The 19,218-nt window shown below is 46.8% G+C and overlaps 1 protein-coding gene across 1 annotated transcript in view; it reads left to right on the forward strand.

Moving 5' to 3' along the window:
* Positions 1–2,357: 2,357 nt before the first annotated feature.
* The window catches only part of LOC135812676 (uncharacterized), a gene marked incomplete at its 5' end in the record, with an annotated part of 41,060 nt that continues 24,199 nt past the window's right edge, over positions 2,358–19,218 (forward strand). The window contains 1 exon segment of the mRNA XM_065325949.1: positions 2,358–2,672. Within this exon segment, the coding sequence (XP_065182021.1) occupies positions 2,358–2,672 (315 nt within the window).

The raw sequence follows: 19,218 nt of genomic DNA on the forward strand, positions 1-19,218 counted from the left end.
GAGAGAGAGGAAGAGAGAGAGAGAGAGAGAGAGAGAGAGAGATAGAGAGACAGGAAGAGAGAGAGAGAGAGAGAGAGAGAAAGAGAGGGAGAGGTAGAGAGAATTCCTACTATCCTTGCAGAGTCTAGAATCACTTGCATTGACATTGCAAGCACACAAGCAAACAATAAAACGAGCAATCTCATTAATCTGATCTGGTCTAAGTATCAGCTGAGGCTTTCATGCCTGTGCTTAGCAGAGCAGTATGCATGGCAAATGTGCTACCACTCACTACACTAAAATGCCCATTGCGCATTGCCAAATATGGATTGTATGAGTAAGGCATGTGAGCAGGCTGGGATCAGGAATGCACTGTTCAACACCCCCCACCCGCACGACCATGACCAGGGGACTGTGTGGGGTGTTCGCGGTACTAATTATGTCATTGCGCAATGCCCTTGTGAGGAAGGAAGTTGGTTGTTGCCCACATTGGTACTCGCTCTTTCCTCGCCGATTTGAATTGACACCTGGCTGAATCACGACTGCCATCCAGAGAACATGAGAAGTCTGTCAAACCTTCGGCTGCGCATACTTCCACAAAATCAGCACTCGGAAGAAGGAAGGAAGGTGTGTGTGTGTTTTTATGTTCTTGTCTGTCTGTCTATCTGTCTATCTGTCTGTCTGTCTGTCTGTCTGTCTGTATGTATGTATGTATGTATGTATGTATGTATGTCTGTTGGTTTGTCTGTCTGTCTGTCTGTCTGTCTGTCTGTCTGTCTGTCTGTCTGTCTGTCTGTCTGTCTGTCTGTCTGTCTGTCTGTCTGTCTGTCTGTCTGTCTGTCTGTCTGTCTGTCTGTCTGTCTGTCTGTCTGTCTGTCTGTCTGTCTGTCTGTCTGTCTGTCTGTCTGTCTGTCTGTCTGTCTGTCTGTCTGTCTGTCTGTCTGTCTGTCTGTCTGTCTGTCTGTCTGTCTGTCTGTCTGTCTGTCTGTCTGTCTGTCTGTCTGTCTGTCTGTCTGTCTGTCTGTCTGTCTGTCTGTCTGTCTGTCTGTCTGTCTGTCTGTCTGTCTGTCTGTCTGTCTGTCTGTCTGTCTGTCTGTCTGTCTGTCTGTCTGTCTGTCTGTCTGTCTGTCTGTCTGTCTGTCTGTCTGTCTGTCTGTCTGTCTGTCTGTCTGTCTGTCTGTCTGTCTGTCTGTCTGTCTGTCTGTCTGTCTGTCTGTCTGTCTGTCTGTCTGTCTGTCTGTCTGTCTGTCTGTCTGTCTGTCTGTCTGTCTGTCTGTCTGTCTGTCTGTCTGTCTGTCTGTCTGTCTGTCTGTCTGTCTGTCTGTCTGTCTGTCTGTCTGTCTTGCTGTCTGCCTCTCTGTCTCCCTGTCTGTCCATCTGTCTGCCTGTCTCTCTGTCTATCTTTCTGTCTGTCTGTCTTTCTGTCTGTCTGTCTTTGTGCCTGTCTGTCTGTCTGTCTGTGCATCTGTCTGTCTGTCCATCTATTCGTGTGTGTGTTTGCCGTTCAATGATGTGTGGTGTTTCTGAAGGGCTCCAATTTAAAACGGGATAAAGACCAAATTCGAGCTTTTTGCTTTTTTTTGTCACGAAAAAATTCGTTCTCACCCCACCCACGGACATCTGTGTGATGGTTTTACCGGTCAAAACGCTATACATCCCAGTCAAAATAAATTCCTTGATGCTGCAATGCAAACCGAAAAAGAACAATTTTTAAAACTCGGATGTTGAAAGAAAGGAATGTAGAAAGAAAAAGGACTCGTATCCATAATATGTCCTTTTCCTTTCTAAAAATGTACTTCCTGAAATTTCCACAAAATGAATTTACCTCCTTAGAAGTTGCGACTTCGGCGGTAATGTCATGAAGTTGGTTGCTCCAACGAGGAGCACACGCTTCTTGCCGAACTTGACACTTGACTGACTCACGTCTGTTTAGCACAACTCCATGAGCGACTCTGACTCACGCTGCTACCTGGGGCTTCACGAGGTGTTTGTCGCGCTGGAAACAAAGCGTCTCTGTAAGTTTGTATCCCTGGTGATGGTTTGGCCTGGAGAGCAGTATATAAGTGGTGCTTTTCAGGCACAATCTTCCTCAGCCTACTCAAGCTCAACTGATGAGGGGTGAATTCCCCGAAACACTGTGTATTGAGCAGGGAGTGGTGCTTTCTTTCAGGTTTGCCGAGCGGAAGGTGCGACGTGCTCCTGGTGTGCTCCGGATGGCAGTCGTGAGTCAGTCAAGTGTCAAGTTCGGCAAGAAGCGTGTGCTCCTCGTTGGAGCAACCAACTTCATGAATTTACCTCGTTTTGAATTGGAGCCCATCATCTCTTCATGAAGGTGTCAAGTGCATATGTTGCCTCGCTCTTACTCTGTGTCCTTTTAGTGCCATTGAGAATAACGGTGAAAAAACTCATTGTCCTGAACAGACTTAGCGAAGCGTGCACAGCAACGGGCTACCCCAAACCAATGCTCAATGTAAGCGTGGACGGAGTAGCTGCTAATTGCGACACCGTGTACAAACTGCACAAAGGAGTGTGGACGAGCATATGCAGGATAAACCTTCGACTTGCCAACGCCACGGGACGTTATCTCCAGATACGGTGCACTGCCAATTTTCCACGCTTTGACTGTTCACCAGGTCAAACACAAAGTGTACAGGACGCCTGTAATGCAGCAAGCGGTTACGCCGAAGTATCGAGTAGGTTCTATATCTCTTCTTTGCATTACATAACATCTTCAATCGTCACTAGATCGTATTGAAATGCACATACTAGTATTTTTTTTAATTTCTATTTTTTTACAAGATAACCACAAACCATCATGGTGCAAACGCCGGCAAAAACGAACAGAGGTGCACATAGCGATGGCAGCCGAAGCAGTGGAGGCGGGGCAAGAGCAGCTAAACCGACCAGAGGTCTCAGTTTCAGCATTGCACATGCGCGCCAAACAGAAAAATACGAAAGTAGAAACAAATGAGCAGGAGCACTACAGAGCAAATGAGAAATAAGTATGTGCGGAAGAAGTACATGTGTGGTCGTGTCTCTGTTGACGACATGTGGTCCTTAGCTGAGGGGTGGCACTGTCATTGAGCGCCGTGAATAGAAAGTGGACTGGTCTTGTCATGCAGATATTTGAGGACGAAGATGGAACGCTTCTGAAAGAGAACCTGTGTCAATCTGGGGAAACAAAGTATCTCGAGAGGAGGGGAGGGAGGGGGGGGGGGGAGAAAGGGGGGGGGGGGGCAGTTGGAACCAGAGTCCTTTGCCTCCGTGTTGCCCTGACTACGGATTTTGACAGCCGGGGGTGTTTCTTCAGGGGCTGCTTGGAAAGGCTGGAGAAGAAACACTTGCAGCAATAAGACAGATGAGCCGGTTTCATGCTGACATGGCAAACTTGGTGCGCTCTTGGACTAGGGGACTTGCCGTGTTTCCATAGCTGTCCTGTTACTTGCATGATCATCCCAGTGACGTGACTGATGTATGCTGGCTAAGAGAGGTCATTGTTGGTGACAACACCCAGGTATTTGCGGGTGTTGTTGCTTCCAGGAATTGGCCTCGAAAACACACACATCCTTGAATATCCGCAGAGTCTCTGAGCTTCGCAAACAGGACTTAGTTTTTTTGGGCATTCAGAAGTCAGCCAATTTCGTCTATCCAATTGGCTAGGCTGAGCTGTAGATGGCAGAGACTTGCAGACTTGCTTGGGACAACCACTGGAGCAGTGAAGGGCAGTTTCACCAGCTAATTCCTGCCCTGCCACATGCCTAGGTAACATGGGTGTTGCCATCAGCAGGGTAGATGACATCAAGAATTTGGCCTACGACACTAGCCTGCGGAACAACGTGAGAACAGGGAACAGTGCCTGACAACTGGTCCTGCAGTTTGATCTCCTGTGTACTTCCAGACAGGTAACTGCGTAACCAATCCATTTCAGTACCGGACAGGGCCGTCGGACATGGTATGGTCACTACGGTATTGACCGTACCGCTAACGCCCCAACGGTTCCCAGTGAATCACGAAAATGTACGAAACTATTCAGCTCAGCCACTCCTCCTTTACAAGTAGATTGATTGTATTTCAGAAGGCTGAATGTAACACACTGAATTGCCATCTGGACACCCCTGCTAGGCCTTCAACGCACCGACAACTACGATTCAGGTATATTTGTGCTCTGTCCGGGCAAGTTGCCTTCATGGCCATTTGCCTTTGACCAATAGCAGCGGATTGTTTGATTTCTTTATTCTCACGTTGGCACCACCGCCAATAAGAGAAAAGTTTGCGAGAAGGTGAGATACTGTGAGTAGGGTTGCGGCTTATGCAGTTTGAAAGTAGTTTACGTCACTTTGAATTTCACAAGTATGGGAGAGGGTGATTTCTTGTTTGAACGCAGGTCTGGAGGGACGAATGCTAGCAGGAAGTCCATAGCAGTATTCCAGGGACGTGTACAGTAAGGAGTCTATACAGTGGGCATTTCTGGTGGGTGGGGAGTGCCAAGTGCAGGTGTGTCGAAGGCTATACTGGGGCGGGGGTGTTGAGCATGCATATGTGTTGTATGTTTTGTTTTTTTACAAGAAACCACGAACCTCGAGAACAGAATACTGCATAATAGAGGAGGTTGCAGACGCAACTGTGGCGGTGAAACTGGAGCTTCTCCGCCGACCTGAGGTCTCGGCTTCAGCGACATGTCAGTGCACCAAAAACTGGGGAGGAGGAGGCACAGGGCCGGGGAGAGGGGGAGCACCTTTATATAGATGAAGGAAAACGGAAAGATGATACATGTGATAGAGTAAACAAAAAATTAAAAAAAGAAAAAAAGGGAACCAGGGTGCAAGCGGAGTGTGGCATGTTGAAAATTTTTGAGCTCGTAGTTTCGTCTTCGTTGTGGAATGGCTGTGCATACATTCTCCTTGGATTTACCAATGTCGAACCCCATTTCTTACATTGCTAGGAGTTTTGCCAGTGGTAGGGATGAAACGATTCGTTCAAATATTCGAGTAATCTTTCGAAAATTTCAAACGAGTGAGTCTTCAAAATTCTGCACTCGACCGTTTATTTTATTATTTATTTTTATATTAATTTTGTAAGACTGGCATTCAATTTTTTAAAAGCTTTTGTTGTACCGCTCGTCCCCTGGTACATGGTGTGCATGCATTGATTTTGCATGCCTTTGAGTCAGTATTTTATGACTTGGACGATGCGATCACCACGGCAAGTAACGTTCGTTATGAGATAATTATGAAAGAACCGATGAAAATCGTTACTTTACACTTTGTACAAGACGTTGGCGACTTTTGTTCTACATGTATGTTCACAGAAAATTTCTTCCGGATTGGTCGAGAACTCACAAAACTATCGCTTTTGAATTTTTGACAACATACTCGAAATAATCGGATACTCGATCGAATATTATGAATGAGTGATCGGTTTGTCCAAACAGATACTCGTTTCACCCCTAGGCGGCGGCCACGATAGTTTTTATCCCTGCTTCCATATGTCCTTTCATCGAACAGCCAAACGAAACTTTGTGGCAAGCCCTACTTCGTTTGTGGCGCGGGGTTCTCTAGTTCGTCACTTTAAATTCTACACAACAACCACATCAACACGTTATTGGCGATGGTGCCATCGTGAGAATAAAAAATTCAAACACCTCAAAGGACCAAAAAACAAGAGAGCAAAGCATTTCAACGTTGCGGTTTTGCCTGGCCTACGGTGATGATGGAGACTTCTACTCGGGAGCAGATACTCGTTACAACAAGCTGGGAGGGAGAGCATGGCGAGCCAAAGGTTGGGATGAAAAGAGCCACATTCTATCTCGAAAAACATCCTTCCTGAACGCTTGCTCTACGTAGATTTTGCATGCCTGAATCCGCAGCATGCAGTGCTAGTGCAGGTGTGAGATTCGCAGAGGCCGTGCACATAGGCAGAGTCGACATTTGTGTACTCTTGGCTTTGCCGCCATCTTGATGAGTGGCGACTGAGAAACACCCGTGAACAATTCCTCGAGGGTGGGGAGTGGGTGCTGTTCGCATTCTGAATGCTTGTTGATAGTCCCGCTATAGCCTGCGCAAATTCGTAATCATCCTCCTGGTTTCTCTACTTGTACCGTTAGTGAGGCCCATTCTGAATGTGTTACTTTCTCAATCACCTAACTTGGGGATGGGCAAGATTGTGGCCCCTTTTCATTCTTGTGGAATTTCTCCAGTTGCAAAGGACAAGTTCAGGAGGACAGCCAGGGATTCTGAAATTTCTGGTGTGGGGTCTTTGAGGAGACGGGTTGGTAGGAGGTCTTAACCTGGGTTTCGTGTGTGTTGGGACCTTGCATAAGTTTCTGGACTTCTTCTGTTGATGTTGTCATGGTGATCAGATTGCAGGTCATGTCAGGCATCATGTCAATGGGCGGGGTATCTGGTGAGCCCCTTGCTGACAGATTGCTGGCTCTGGGAAACGAAGAACTCAACCAGGACAGAGGCTTTGTCTGAGGCAGTAGTCACAGTGGCGGTGGGGGTGATGAGACTTGCTAACCAAAAGTGGGATGAAGTGGACTGCCAAGTACTTCAGTGAGCATTGGCGACATAAAAACCAAGCTGAAAGATAAGTGACAAAATTGATGACGCGGACCAAGTAATATTACTAAGTCATATCTGCTCAACCGATAGCTGGTCTCGAGTACGATAGTATGAGGAAAGACTGTCTGGGACACTGCTAGGCCAGCCATGTGTGATGTGGTGCATGACCTAATGTAAAGTGGGGTCAGCTGTAGTTGCCTTGCTAACACCGGTAGCGGAAAATGGCAGAGCATGACAAGGATCAACATTGACAAACTTAATGTAATCCGTGAGCTGTTGTTCCTGAAGCACAGAAGGCTGAACGGGCAAACGCGATAGACAGTCAGCAACAACATTATCAGTACCATTGATATGCTTAATGGAATAGTGATACTCGGACAAAATAACAGCCCAACGCTGTAGTGACAGACGGAAGTTGATCATGTTCACCAAATATCTCCAATAGCGGTTTGTGATCGGTGTGAAGGGTGAAGTGCCGTCCATACAGATACTTCCTCCGTATACAAAAACTTCTTGACTTTTTTGAAAAGTGTTTTTGAGCAAGAACCTGTTCAACGAACGGCGCCAAAGGCTGTCATCGACAACCCACGTCCATGTCGAGGTTTGTTTGGTTGATCCCGAACTGATTCTCCACGGACGCCCTGCGTGTGAGAACGTTGACGACAGAAATTCAAGAGTCAAATAAAAAAAACTAACACTTACTTGCTCGAAACTGACACAGTGACGAAGTGTAGCTCGTGGCTGGAACACGGAGTCACGCGGCACTTGCTGCCCTGAAACTGGCCAGGCTCATACTTGCGGTGTGCGGCCCCATAGATCTACGCGGCGTGAGAACATAGATTTGTTTCGCTCGCACGGCAAGATGAAACATTTCAGTCGTCGTGCAACCAGCGCAGACTCAGGATCAGAATGTCGATGGCCTGGCTTTCTTCGCCTCTCTCCAGTCAGACGTCTCCTTTGTCGCCAAGGGGAATCGCAGGGACCTCCTCGAAGCCATTGTAGAATGCTTGGGAGGATTATCCTGGCGAGAAAATGCGAAGCGTGTGGATGTGCTTGTACGACTCGTTTCACGGCATAATGGAGGTCGCGGGTTGGAACAACTGAATATAGTCGACACCGATTCGTACACAGCTCTAGAGATGAAGAGGACGTAGCCAAAGTCCAGCGTCGGATTATCACTGCAGGTGACAAGAATCTGAACGAAATGCGAGCGCAAGCAGCGACTGTTGGCGATGCGGAGTCGGCGTTGTCAGGTGACAATGACATGAGCGACAAAGACTCTGAAAAAACTCAATCTCATTCGTCTGAGTTGCTTTTTTCTTTGTATATAGCTTGTAAACAGGTTAGACAATGCCACAAGTGTTATTCCGAGTCAAACGGAACAATTCCAGAGCTGTGCGCAGCTTTCAAAAAAAAGTCACGAAAGTTTTTGTATACGGAGGAAGTACTGTTTAAGGTGGGAACTGTCACCAAAAAATTATTTGTCTTATCTGGTAGTTCCTTGGCTCCTGATCACGATGGTGTTATCCGTTTTTCGCTGCGATGGCTGGAAGTAGGTGAAAACTTGAAAAGAAAGTGCCCAAAATTGTCCCAAAGTACCGAGTGAGGTCACGCCGGACTTGACCTCCACGCGTACATTCGTCGTGAAAAACGAAGTTCAGCCCGTGTGCTGGTCGATCGAGCTAGCTGTTCCGATGTACGGTGCACGTGTGCCTTTTGAGCTCTAACACAGATGCGTTCATCGTCCCGAAGGATAATGCCAAAGAGGCAGAGACCCTCGTGCAACTACACAGCCAAATCAAAATAAAAAGCAGGTGAGCTTTCACCTTTTTGACCTCTTCCGCGAGGAGCTAAGTCTTATTTTGTGAGCACGGAAGTACGTCGTTGTTATGAACTTTTCGTGGGAGGAACAACACGATGATGAGTGCGTATGCAGAAAACAGTACTCCTCCCGCCGGCAATAACACCACCAACCCAAGCCCCAAAAGAATGCAATGTAGCTACATGAAGGCGATTTATCTGGCGATGTTGCTGAAGATGCAGATGACAAACTCCGACGTCTTTCATTTCAGAGCCGGGTGGGCAACACCGCCACCTTCGATACAACGACATAATTTTCAAGTACTCGACAGTGAGCCACTGAAAGAGGGCGAGGCGTATAGGGCGTCTGGCAGTACTACGGAGGTCATGTACCGTGCCCTTGCAGCTTCACTGAGGCAGCGGCGTGCGCGCCAGAGTGCTCCGATTTTCTGAGCCACCTTCTGTCGCAGGTGACTTTGATCGGTGGTGGTGGCTGTTTGCGTCCGGCATACACTGCTAGGAGATGACTCTTTGTCTCATTGAGAATGAGGCCACATTGATGTAGCCAGTCACTGAGCTTTGTGACTGCTGTGGAGAGATTAGCTGAGATGACATCCGTTGACGTGTGGCTGAATTGAACCTCAATGTCGTCAGCAAATTGGATTGACTTTGCTGGCTCTACAACCGATGGGACATCCCGGGTATAGACACTGAACAGCAGGTGGCCAAGCACTGAACCCTGTGGAACACCACATGTACACGGCTTCATGCCACCTTGGAGGGTGCCAAATCGGACATACTGCTTTCGGATGCTGAGATAGCTGGCAATCCATGAGAATGCCCCTTTGGAGGGAAGAACTTGTTAGCTCCTTCTAGGTTCTGCCTGGTTCCATAGCTCAGATTTTTTTGTCATTTTTAGCTCAGAGTGTTTAGGGACCATCGCAAAAGTTCGCAGAAGCCCCTTGGTGAGACATGTCAGCGATTCTCGGAAAGGATCAAGCAGCATATCCCAGACAAGCTGTATAAGAAGCCGCTTGACAAACGTGTGGCAACAAGTGATAGCGCCATCACAAAGCATTTGCAGGCGCAACCTGAATGCATCCCGCAAGAACGCAACGGCAGCTTCAGTGTCATCACACCAGCCCGGAACAGCGCGCACAGATTCACACTGGAGGCGCTGTACAATCGCAGTTTGAGGCCAGAGCTGTGTCGACAAAAAGAAGCACATCAAGGTGCTGCGGCTGTTCAAGCTGCAACCGGACTGACAACTTTATCACGTGTTTGTTGTGGTACTGCATTCCCTTCATGTGTTGTTTCCCGCATTTTTCCACCGCTCCATACGTTCTTATGGTAGTGTAGTGTGAACTTGAGGCGCGTAAGAATATTCTTGCTGATTCTCTACCCCCAGTATAAATTCTGGCTTCGTTTTCGTTCTTGCTCATTCCCATGTATCTACTGATGAAAATGGGTGAAAAGCTTTTAGTATTATGAAATTGACAACCTTGTTGTTGCGTGTATATAAATTTTGTTCGCCTACCTCTCTATCTAAATATATAGATTGAGTATATATATATATATATATACACACAACAACAAGGTTGTCAGTTTCATAATACCAAAAGCTTTTCACCCATTTTCATCAGTGGATACATGGGAATGAGCAAGAACGAAAACGAAGCCAGAATTTATACTGGGGGTAGAGAATCAGCAAGAATATTCTTACGCGCCTCAAGTTCACACTACACTACCATAAGAATGTGTGGAGCAGTGGAAAAATGCGGGAAACAACACATGAGGGGAATGCAGTACCAGAACAAACACGTGATAAAGTTGTCAGCAGCATATCCCAGACAAGCTGTACAAGAAGCCGCCTGACAAACGTGTGGCAACAAGTGATAGCGCCATCACAAAGTATTTGCAGGCGCAGCCTGAATGCATCCCACAGGAACGCAACAACAGCTTCAGTGTGATCACACCAGCCCGAAACAGCGCGCACCGATTCACACTGGAGGCGCTGTACATTCGCAGTTTGAGGCCAGAACTGTGTCGACAAAAGAAGCACATCAAGGTGCTACGGCTGTTCAAGCTGCAACCGGACTGACAACTTTATCACGTGTTTGTTCTGGTACTGCATTCCCCTCATGTGTTGTTTCCCGCATTTTTCCACTGCTCCATACATTCTTATGGTAGTGTAGTGTGAACTTGAGGCGCGTAAGAATATTCTTGCTGATTCTCTACCCCCAGTATAAATTCTGGCTTCGTTTTCGTTCTTGCTCATTCCCATGTAACCACTGATGAAAATGGGTGAAAAGCTTTTAGTATTATGAAACTGACAACCTTGTTGTTGTGTGTATATAAATTTTGTTCGCCTACCTCTCTATTTATATATATATATATATACACACAACAACAAGGTTGTCAGTTTCATAACACTAAAAGCTTTTCACCCATTTTCATCAGTAGGTACATGGGAATGAGCAAGAACGAAAACGAAGCCAGAATTTATACTGGGGGTAGAGAATCAGCAAGAATATTCTTACGCGCCTCAAGTTCACACTACACTACCATAAGAATGTATGGAGCAGTGGAAAAATGCGGGAAACAACACATGAAGGGAATGCAGTACCAGAACAAACACGTGATAAAGTTGTCAGTCCGGTTGCAGCTTGAACAGCCGCAGCACCTTGATGTGCTTCTTTTGTCGACACAGCTCTGGCCTCAAACTGCGAATGTACAGCGCCTCCAGTGTGAATCTGTGCGCGCTGTTCCGGGCTGGTGTGATCACACTGAAGCTGCTGTTGCGTTCCTGCGGGATGCACTCAGGTTGCGCCTGCAAATGCTTTGTGATGGCGCTATCACTTGTCGCCACACGTTTGTCAGGCGGCTTCTTGTACAGCTTGTCTGGGATATGCTGCTTGATCCTTTCCGAGAATCGCTGACATGTCTCACCAACGTACGTCCGCTCACAGCGACACGCATACTTATAAATAAAATTACTATTTTCAAGAGTTGGTGAAACATCCTTCGCGATAGACCTGAATGCGGGCCTGGTTGTATAAATTACAATGGGGGATACTGTAGGATAGCAGTTCAAAATTGCAGCTTTAATCTTTTTGCGGAAGGCAATGCAATTTTGCCCTTTCCACGGCAATTTTGTGATAATACGCGTTGCAGGTTCAAGTTGTGCAGAAGCTGTATCTGGGCTAGGTTCAAGAACGCTTGTCATGACTCGCTTGAGTACTTTGAGTGGGTAACCGTTAGAACACAGAATATCCTCTAGCTTAGCAATTTCAGCTGATAATAGTGATGGTGAGCAGATGGTTTTAGCTCTGAAAGTTAATGATCTGATCAAATTGATTTTGTTTCTAGTGTCACAAAACGAGTCCCAGCGGGTGTAAAGACCTGTGAACGTCGGCTTTCTATATACTGTGGTGAGCAATTCTGTGGAAGAATGCTTAATCAATACATCAAGAAACGGCAATTCTCCATTGTTCTCCTCCTCCATTGTAAACTGGAGAGCTGGGTGAAAATTATTTAAACGCTCAGAGAATTCCAATGCCAGTTTCCGGTTGTGAAATGCTGCGAATGTGTCATCCACATAACGCCTATAGAATTGGGGCCAATGACTGTCTGGAATTGTGTTCTCAAAATATCCAACAAAGATATTGGCTAGCACGGGGCCCAAGGGTGAACCCATGGCTACTCCGTCCCTCTGTGCGTACATATTGCCATTGAAACTGAACTGCACGTCTGATGTGGCTTTGAAAAGCAGCTTCTTGAAAAGATCTTGGGGTATTTGCGGGGCTGATATTTCATCATCATGGTATAGCGACTGTATGCAGATATCTATTGTTTCCTTGAGAGGCACGTTTGTAAAGAGGCTGACTACATCGAAAGAGCACAGGAACAGCGATCCAGAGTTCTCTGCCTGCTGCTGGCCAAATTCCCGTACATCATCCACGAACTCGAATGTATCCTTAGTTGCGTGGGCGGAATATTTATTGAGGACTGGTTTTAGTAATTCAGCTAACCACTTGGCCATTCCGTGTTGGGGAGCATTGATCATGGACAGGATTGGTCGAAGTGGCACGTCTTTCTTATGTATTTTCAGGTCCTAATTCAGGACCTGAATTATGTGTTAAAGTGCAAAGGCCGGATCATCCGTGGTCGTGAGAATGCAGATTTTTTACGGAACTGCCTTACGTGCGGCGTTGCGCCCCGCTCTATCAAGAAGCGGGTGCAGAGAGTTAAGGCCAAGAAGCCATGGAGAATCGAACGCGCCTTTATCAAGGACGAACTGGAGAGGACCGCCGCTGACTTGGAACACTTTCTCCTCGAGTACCGCCGTGTTCTTCACGAAGTCAATCGGAGCCTTAGCGTGCTGGACCGCTTCAGGTTCGCGAAGCTCATCAACCAGACCTCCTCAAGATTACAATGCCGGATCAAAAGTAAGTTTGACGATGCACTCAGGAGGGAAGTGCGCTATGAGAAGGGCTCAAGCGAATTAAAACACTCCCACCTACTCAACTTGGCCGGAGTTATGCTAACTAATATTGAAAAAGACGTACTGTGCAGGGGCTTGAAGTTTGGAGTCCCCCCTAGTTCCAGAATGGACAAGGAGATTGTGCAGGCAGAATTCGAACTAACAAATGATCAATTGGAGCGCTGCGTACCAGTGAGTGATGCCAAGAGGGATACGTGTCAAGCAGCGTTGGCGAATCTTGCAGAAGAGTTTAGTAACAGTAAAGCAGATAAAACCGATTATCCCCTCAACGACAAGCATATGGCAGCCATCAGGAAAATAAAGAATGACAAAGATATAATAATCAGCAGGCCGGACAAAGGGAATGGAGTGGTGATAATGCAGCGAAGTGATTACAATGACAAGATGAATGCTATTCTGGCTGATGCATCGAAGTTTCAACTCCTGGGACCGACGGAAACGCATGACCGCACTTACCTGGATGAACGTGCCTTGCAGGCATACCTATTGCGATACAAAAAGGCTGGAAAAATACTCAATATAGATTACGACCGGATCCGACCCGTTGGCTCGTGCCGACCTGTGCTCTATGGCGTACCGAAAATACATAAGAAAGACGTGCCACTTCGACCAATCCTGTCCATGATCAATGCTCCCCAACACGGAATGGCCAAGTGGTTAGCTGAATTACTAAAACCAGTCCTGAACAAATATTCCGCCCACGCAACTAAGGATACATTCGAGTTCGTGGATGATGTACGGGAATTTGGCCAGCAGCAGGCAGAGAACTCTGGATCGCTGTTCCTGTGCTCTTTCGATGTAGTCAGCCTCTTTACAAACGTGCCTCTCAAGGAAACAATAGATATCTGCATACAGTCGCTATACCATGATGATGAAATATCAGCCCCGCAAATACCCCAAGATCTTTTCAAGAAGCTGCTTTTCAAAGCCACATCAGACGTGCAGTTCAGTTTCAATGGCAATATGTACGCACAGAGGGACGGAGTAGCCATGGGTTCACCCTTGGGCCCCGTGCTAGCCAATATCTTTGTTGGATATTTTGAGAACACAATTCCAGACAGTCATTGGCCCCAATTCTATAGGCGCTATGTGGATGACACATTCGCAGCATTTCACAACCGGAAACTGGCATTGGAATTCTCTGAGCGTTTAAATAATCTTCACCCAGCTCTCCAGTTTACAATGGAGGAGGAGAATAATGGAGAATTGCCGTTTCTTGATGTATTGATTAAGCATTCTTCCACAGAATTGCTCACCACAGTATATAGAAAGCCGACGTTCACAGGTCTTTACACCCGCTGGGACTCGTTTTGTGACACTAGAAACAAAATCAATTTGATCAGATCATTAACTTTCAGAGCTAAAACCATCTGCTCACCATCACTATTATCAGCTGAAATTGCTAAGCTAGAGGATATTCTGTGTTCTAACGGTTACCCACTCAAAGTACTCAAGCGAGTCATGACAAGCGTTCTTGAACCTAGCCCAGATACAGCTTCTGCACAACTTGAACCTGCAACGCGTATTATCACAAAATTGCCGTGGAAAGGGCAAAAATTGCATTGCCTTCCGCAAAAAGATTAAAGCTGCAATTTTGAACTGCTATCCTACAGTATCCCCCATTGTAATTTATACAACCAGGCCCGCATTCAGGTCTATCGCGAAGGATGTTTCACCAACTCTTGAAAATAGTAATTATATTTATAAGTATGCGTGTCGCTGTGAGCGAACGTACGTTGGTGAGACATGTCAGCGATTCTCGGAAAGGATCAAGCAGCATATCCCAGACAAGCTGTACAAGAAGCCGCCTGACAAACGTGTGGCAACAAGTGATAGCGCCATCACAAAGCATTTGCAGGCGCAACCTGAATGCATCCCGCAAGAACGCAACAGCAGCTTCAGTGTCATCACACCAGCCCGGAACAGCGCGCACAGATTCACACTGGAGGCGCTGTACATTCGCAGTTTGAGGCCAGAGCTGTGTCGACAAAAGAAGCACATCAAGGTGCTGCGGCTGTTCAAGCTGCAACCGGACTGACAACTTTATCACGTGTTTGTTCTGGTACTGCATTCCCCTCATGTGTTGTTTCCCGCATTTTTCCACTGCTCCATACATTCTTATGGTAGTGTAGTGTGAACTTGAGGCGCGTAAGAATATTCTTGGTGATTCTCTACCCCCAGTATAAATTCTGGCTTCGTTTTCGTTCTTGCTCATTCCCATGTATCTACTGATGAAAATGGGTGAAAAGCTTTTAGTGTTATGAAACTGACAACCTTGTTGTTGTGTGTATATATATATATATATATATATATACACACAACAACAAGGTTGTCAGTTTCATAACACTAAAAGCTTTTCACCCATTTTCATCAGTAGATACATGGGAATGAGCAAGAACGAAAACGAAGCCAGAATTTATACTGGGGGTAGAGAATCACCAAGAATATTCTTACGCGCCTCAAGTTCACACTACACTACCATAAGAATGTATGGAGCAGTGGAAAAATGCGGGAAACAACACATGAGGGGAATGCAGTACCAGAACAAACACGTGATAAAGTTGTCAGTCCGGTTGCAGCTTGAACAGCCGCAGCACCTTGATGTGCTTCTTTTGTCGACACAGCTCTGGCCTCATACTGCGAATGTACAGCGCCTCCAGTGTGAATCTGTGCGCGCTGTTGCGGGCTGGTGTGATGACACTGAAGCTGCTGTTGCGTTCTTGCGGGATGCATTCAGGTTGCGCCTGCAAATGCTTTGTGATGGCGCTATCACTTGTTGCCACACGTTTGTCAGGCGGCTTCTTGTACAGCTTGTCTGGGATATGCTGCTTGATCCTTTCCGAGAATCGCTGACATGTCTCAACAACGTACGTTCGCTCACAGCGACACGCATACTTATAAATAAAATTACTATTTTCAAGAGTTGGTGAAACATCCTTCGCGATAGACCTGAATGCGGGCCTGGTTGTATAAATTACAATGGGGGATACTGTAGGATAGCAGTTCAAAATTGCAGCTTTAATCTTTTTGCGGAAGGCAATGCAATTTTGCCCTTTCCACGGCAATTTTGTGATAATACGCGTTGCAGGTTCAAGTTGTGCAGAAGCTGTATCTGGGCTAGGTTCAAGAACGCTTGTCATGACTCGCTTGAGTACTTTGAGTGGGTAACCGTTAGAACACAGAATATCCTCTAGCTTAGCAATTTCAGCTGATAATAGTGATGGTGAGCAGATGGTTTTAGCTCTGAAAGTTAATGATCTGATCAAATTGATTTTGTTTCTAGTGTCACAAAACGAGTCCCAGCGGGTGTAAAGACCTGTGAACGTCGGCTTTCTATATACTGTGGTGAGCAATTCTGTGGAAGAATGCTTAATCAATACATCAAGAAACGGCAATTCTCCATTGTTCTCCTCCTCCATTGTAAACTGGAGAGCTGGGTGAAGATTATTTAAACGCTCAGAGAATTCCAATGCCAGTTTCCGGTTGTGAAATGCTGCGAATGTGTCATCCACATAACGCCTATAGAATTGGGGCCAATGACTGTCTGGAATTGTGTTCTCAAAATATCCAACAAAGATATTGGCTAGCACGGGGCCCAAGGGTGAACCCATGGCTACTCCGTCCCTCTGTGCGTACATATTGCCATTGAAACTGAACTGCACGTCTGATGTGGCTTTGAAAAGCAGCTTCTTGAAAAGATCTTGGGGTATTTGCGGGGCTGATATTTCATCATCATGGTATAGTGACTGTATGCAGATATCTATTGTTTCCTTGAGAGGCACGTTTGTAAAGAGGCTGACTACATCGAAAGAGCACAGGAACAGCGATCCAGAGTTCTCTGCCTGCTGCTGGCCAAATTCCCGTACATCATCCACGAACTCGAATGTATCCTTAGTTGCGTGGGCGGAATATTTGTTCAGGACTGGTTTTAGTAATTCAGCTAACCACTTGGCCATTTCGTGTTGGGGAGCATTGATCATGGACAGGATTGGTCGAAGTGGCACGTCTTTCTTATGTATTTTCGGTACACCATAGAGCACAGGTCGGCACGAGCCAACGGGTCGGATCCGGTCGTAATCTATATTGAGTATTTTTCCAGCCTTTTTGTATCGCAATAGGTATGCCTGCAAGGCGCGTTCATCCAGGTAAGTGCGGTCATGCGTTTCCGTCGGTCCCAGGAGTTGAAACTTCGATGCAGACATGTCAGCGATTCTCGGAAAGGATCAAGCAGCATATCCCAGACAAGCTGTACAAGAAGCCGCCTGACAAACGTGTGGCAACAAGTGATAGCGCCATCACAAAGCATTTGCAGGCGCAACCTGAATGCATCCCGCAAGAACGCAACAGCAGCTTCAGTGTCATCACACCAGCCCGCAACAGCGCGCACAGATTCACACTGGAGGCGCTGTACATTCGCAGTATGAGGCCAGAGCTGTGTCGACAAAAGAAGCACATCAAGGTGCCGCGGCTGTTCAAGCTGCAACCGGACTGACAACTTTATCACGTGTTTGTTCTGGTACTGCATTCCCCTCATGTGTTGTTTCCCGCATTTTTCCACTGCTCCATACATTCTTATGGTAGTGTAGTGTGAACTTGAGGCGCGTAAGAATATTCTTGGTGATTCTCTACCCCCAGTATAAATTCTGGCTTCGTTTTCGTTCTTGCTCATTCCCATGTATCTACTGATGAAAATGGGTGAAAAGCTTTTAGTGTTATGAAACTGACAACCTTGTTGTTGTGTGTATACAAATTTTGTTCGCCTACGTCTCTATTTAAATATATATATATATATATATACACTCAGACACAAAGGATCTCCAAGTTTCTCAGTGTTGCTACTCTGAGTTTCGTGCAAAAGCACTCTTCAGGCAACTTACTCTTCTCTCACATCAGTATCCCTTTACATACCAGAAAAGACGAAAAGAAGCACCCTAGGTGGGAATCACAGGTGGAGAAAAGAAGCACGCTAGCCAGTCTAGGTGGGAATCACAGGTGAAGATAAGTGTGGCAAGTGTGGTGGTGTGAGCAATCGCGCAGGCCGGGTGGTGTGCATAAAGTGAAGTGTGGCAGTAGGATGCATGCACATTCGATAGCAGGAGTTCTGTATATGTGTAACAGATAGCAAGCGCAGTCTACAGTTCAGGTCACCTCCGATAGGAGGTACTTGGTGCTGTGGCGACATTTTGTGACCAGGCTGCATCTGGTGTTGAGGAGCGATGCCTTGTCACTCTTCATTATGGCGATCTTCTCCGATAGGCATAGGTTGCACCGCTTCGAGGTTCTTTTGTAGGCGCTGGATCTCTGCCTGATTCTCCACGAGATGTTGACGTCTTCACCTGCCTCCTTCAATGCCCATGCATGCTTTGACAATTCTGTGCTGTTTCTGTGTGGGGCATTCCGGAACGATGACGTGTGGTTGTTGAACCGGAGTTTGAACGGGGTTTCGGAGATGCCGATATACTTCTTCCGGCTGAGATTGGAGTCCACTGTAGCTTCGTACACTATCTCGCTGGCGTTGCAGTCCCCGTTGAGTGGGCAGTTTGCTTTGATACGGCAGTTACATCTCTTTTCTTCCGGCTGTCTGAGGACTTTCGCGTTGTGGCCCTTGATTATCGAGGCTAAGTTAGGCGAACAGCTGTAGCTGACTTTGATCGTGTTTTTGTTAAATATTTTTCTGAGGGCAGATCCTTCTGGGAAATGGCGCTTGACAAGTCTCAGGAATGTCGCGCCAACATCAGTCTTCACGGATTGGCTGTACGGTGGGTTAAACCAAATGATGGTCCTCTTCCGATTCTTTTTCCTCCTGGCTTGTCCTTCCGTGTTCGTCGGTTCCTCGTTATAGACGAGTGCGTAGTTGAAGCCACTTTTTGAGAGAGCTGCAGCGTACGTGGGGGCAGCCTCTTCAAAGACTTCTTGATTGGCAGAGACGCTCGTTAGGCGCTTGTTGATGGACTGCGGCAGGTTTTTGATTACTATTGGAGGATGGTTAGACTCACGGTTGAGGTAGAGGGGCGTGTCCCCGGGCTTGCGGTATGGCTTGTAGGTGCCTGTTTCGAGGTTTAGAGTGACGTCTAGGAAGTCGGTTACTTTTCTGTTGACGTCGATTGTTATCTTCAGGCCAAGTGATTGGAACATACCGATGATGTTCTTCCGTATCTTGTCTGCTCTCCAACCCGGCACTCTCCTTATCTCAGCCGGAAGAAGTATATCGGCATCTCCGAAACCCCGTTCAAACTCCGGTTCAACAACCACACGTCATCGTTCCGGAATGCCCCACACAGAAACAGCACAGAATTGTCAAAGCATGCATGGGCATTGAAGGAGGCAGGTGAAGACGTCAACATCTCGTGGAGAATCAGGCAGAGATCCAGCGCC

This window comes from Sycon ciliatum, chromosome 3 (genome assembly GCF_964019385.1).
Source record: "Sycon ciliatum chromosome 3, ocSycCili1.1, whole genome shotgun sequence".
Taxonomy (NCBI): Eukaryota; Metazoa; Porifera; class Calcarea; order Leucosolenida; family Sycettidae; genus Sycon; species Sycon ciliatum.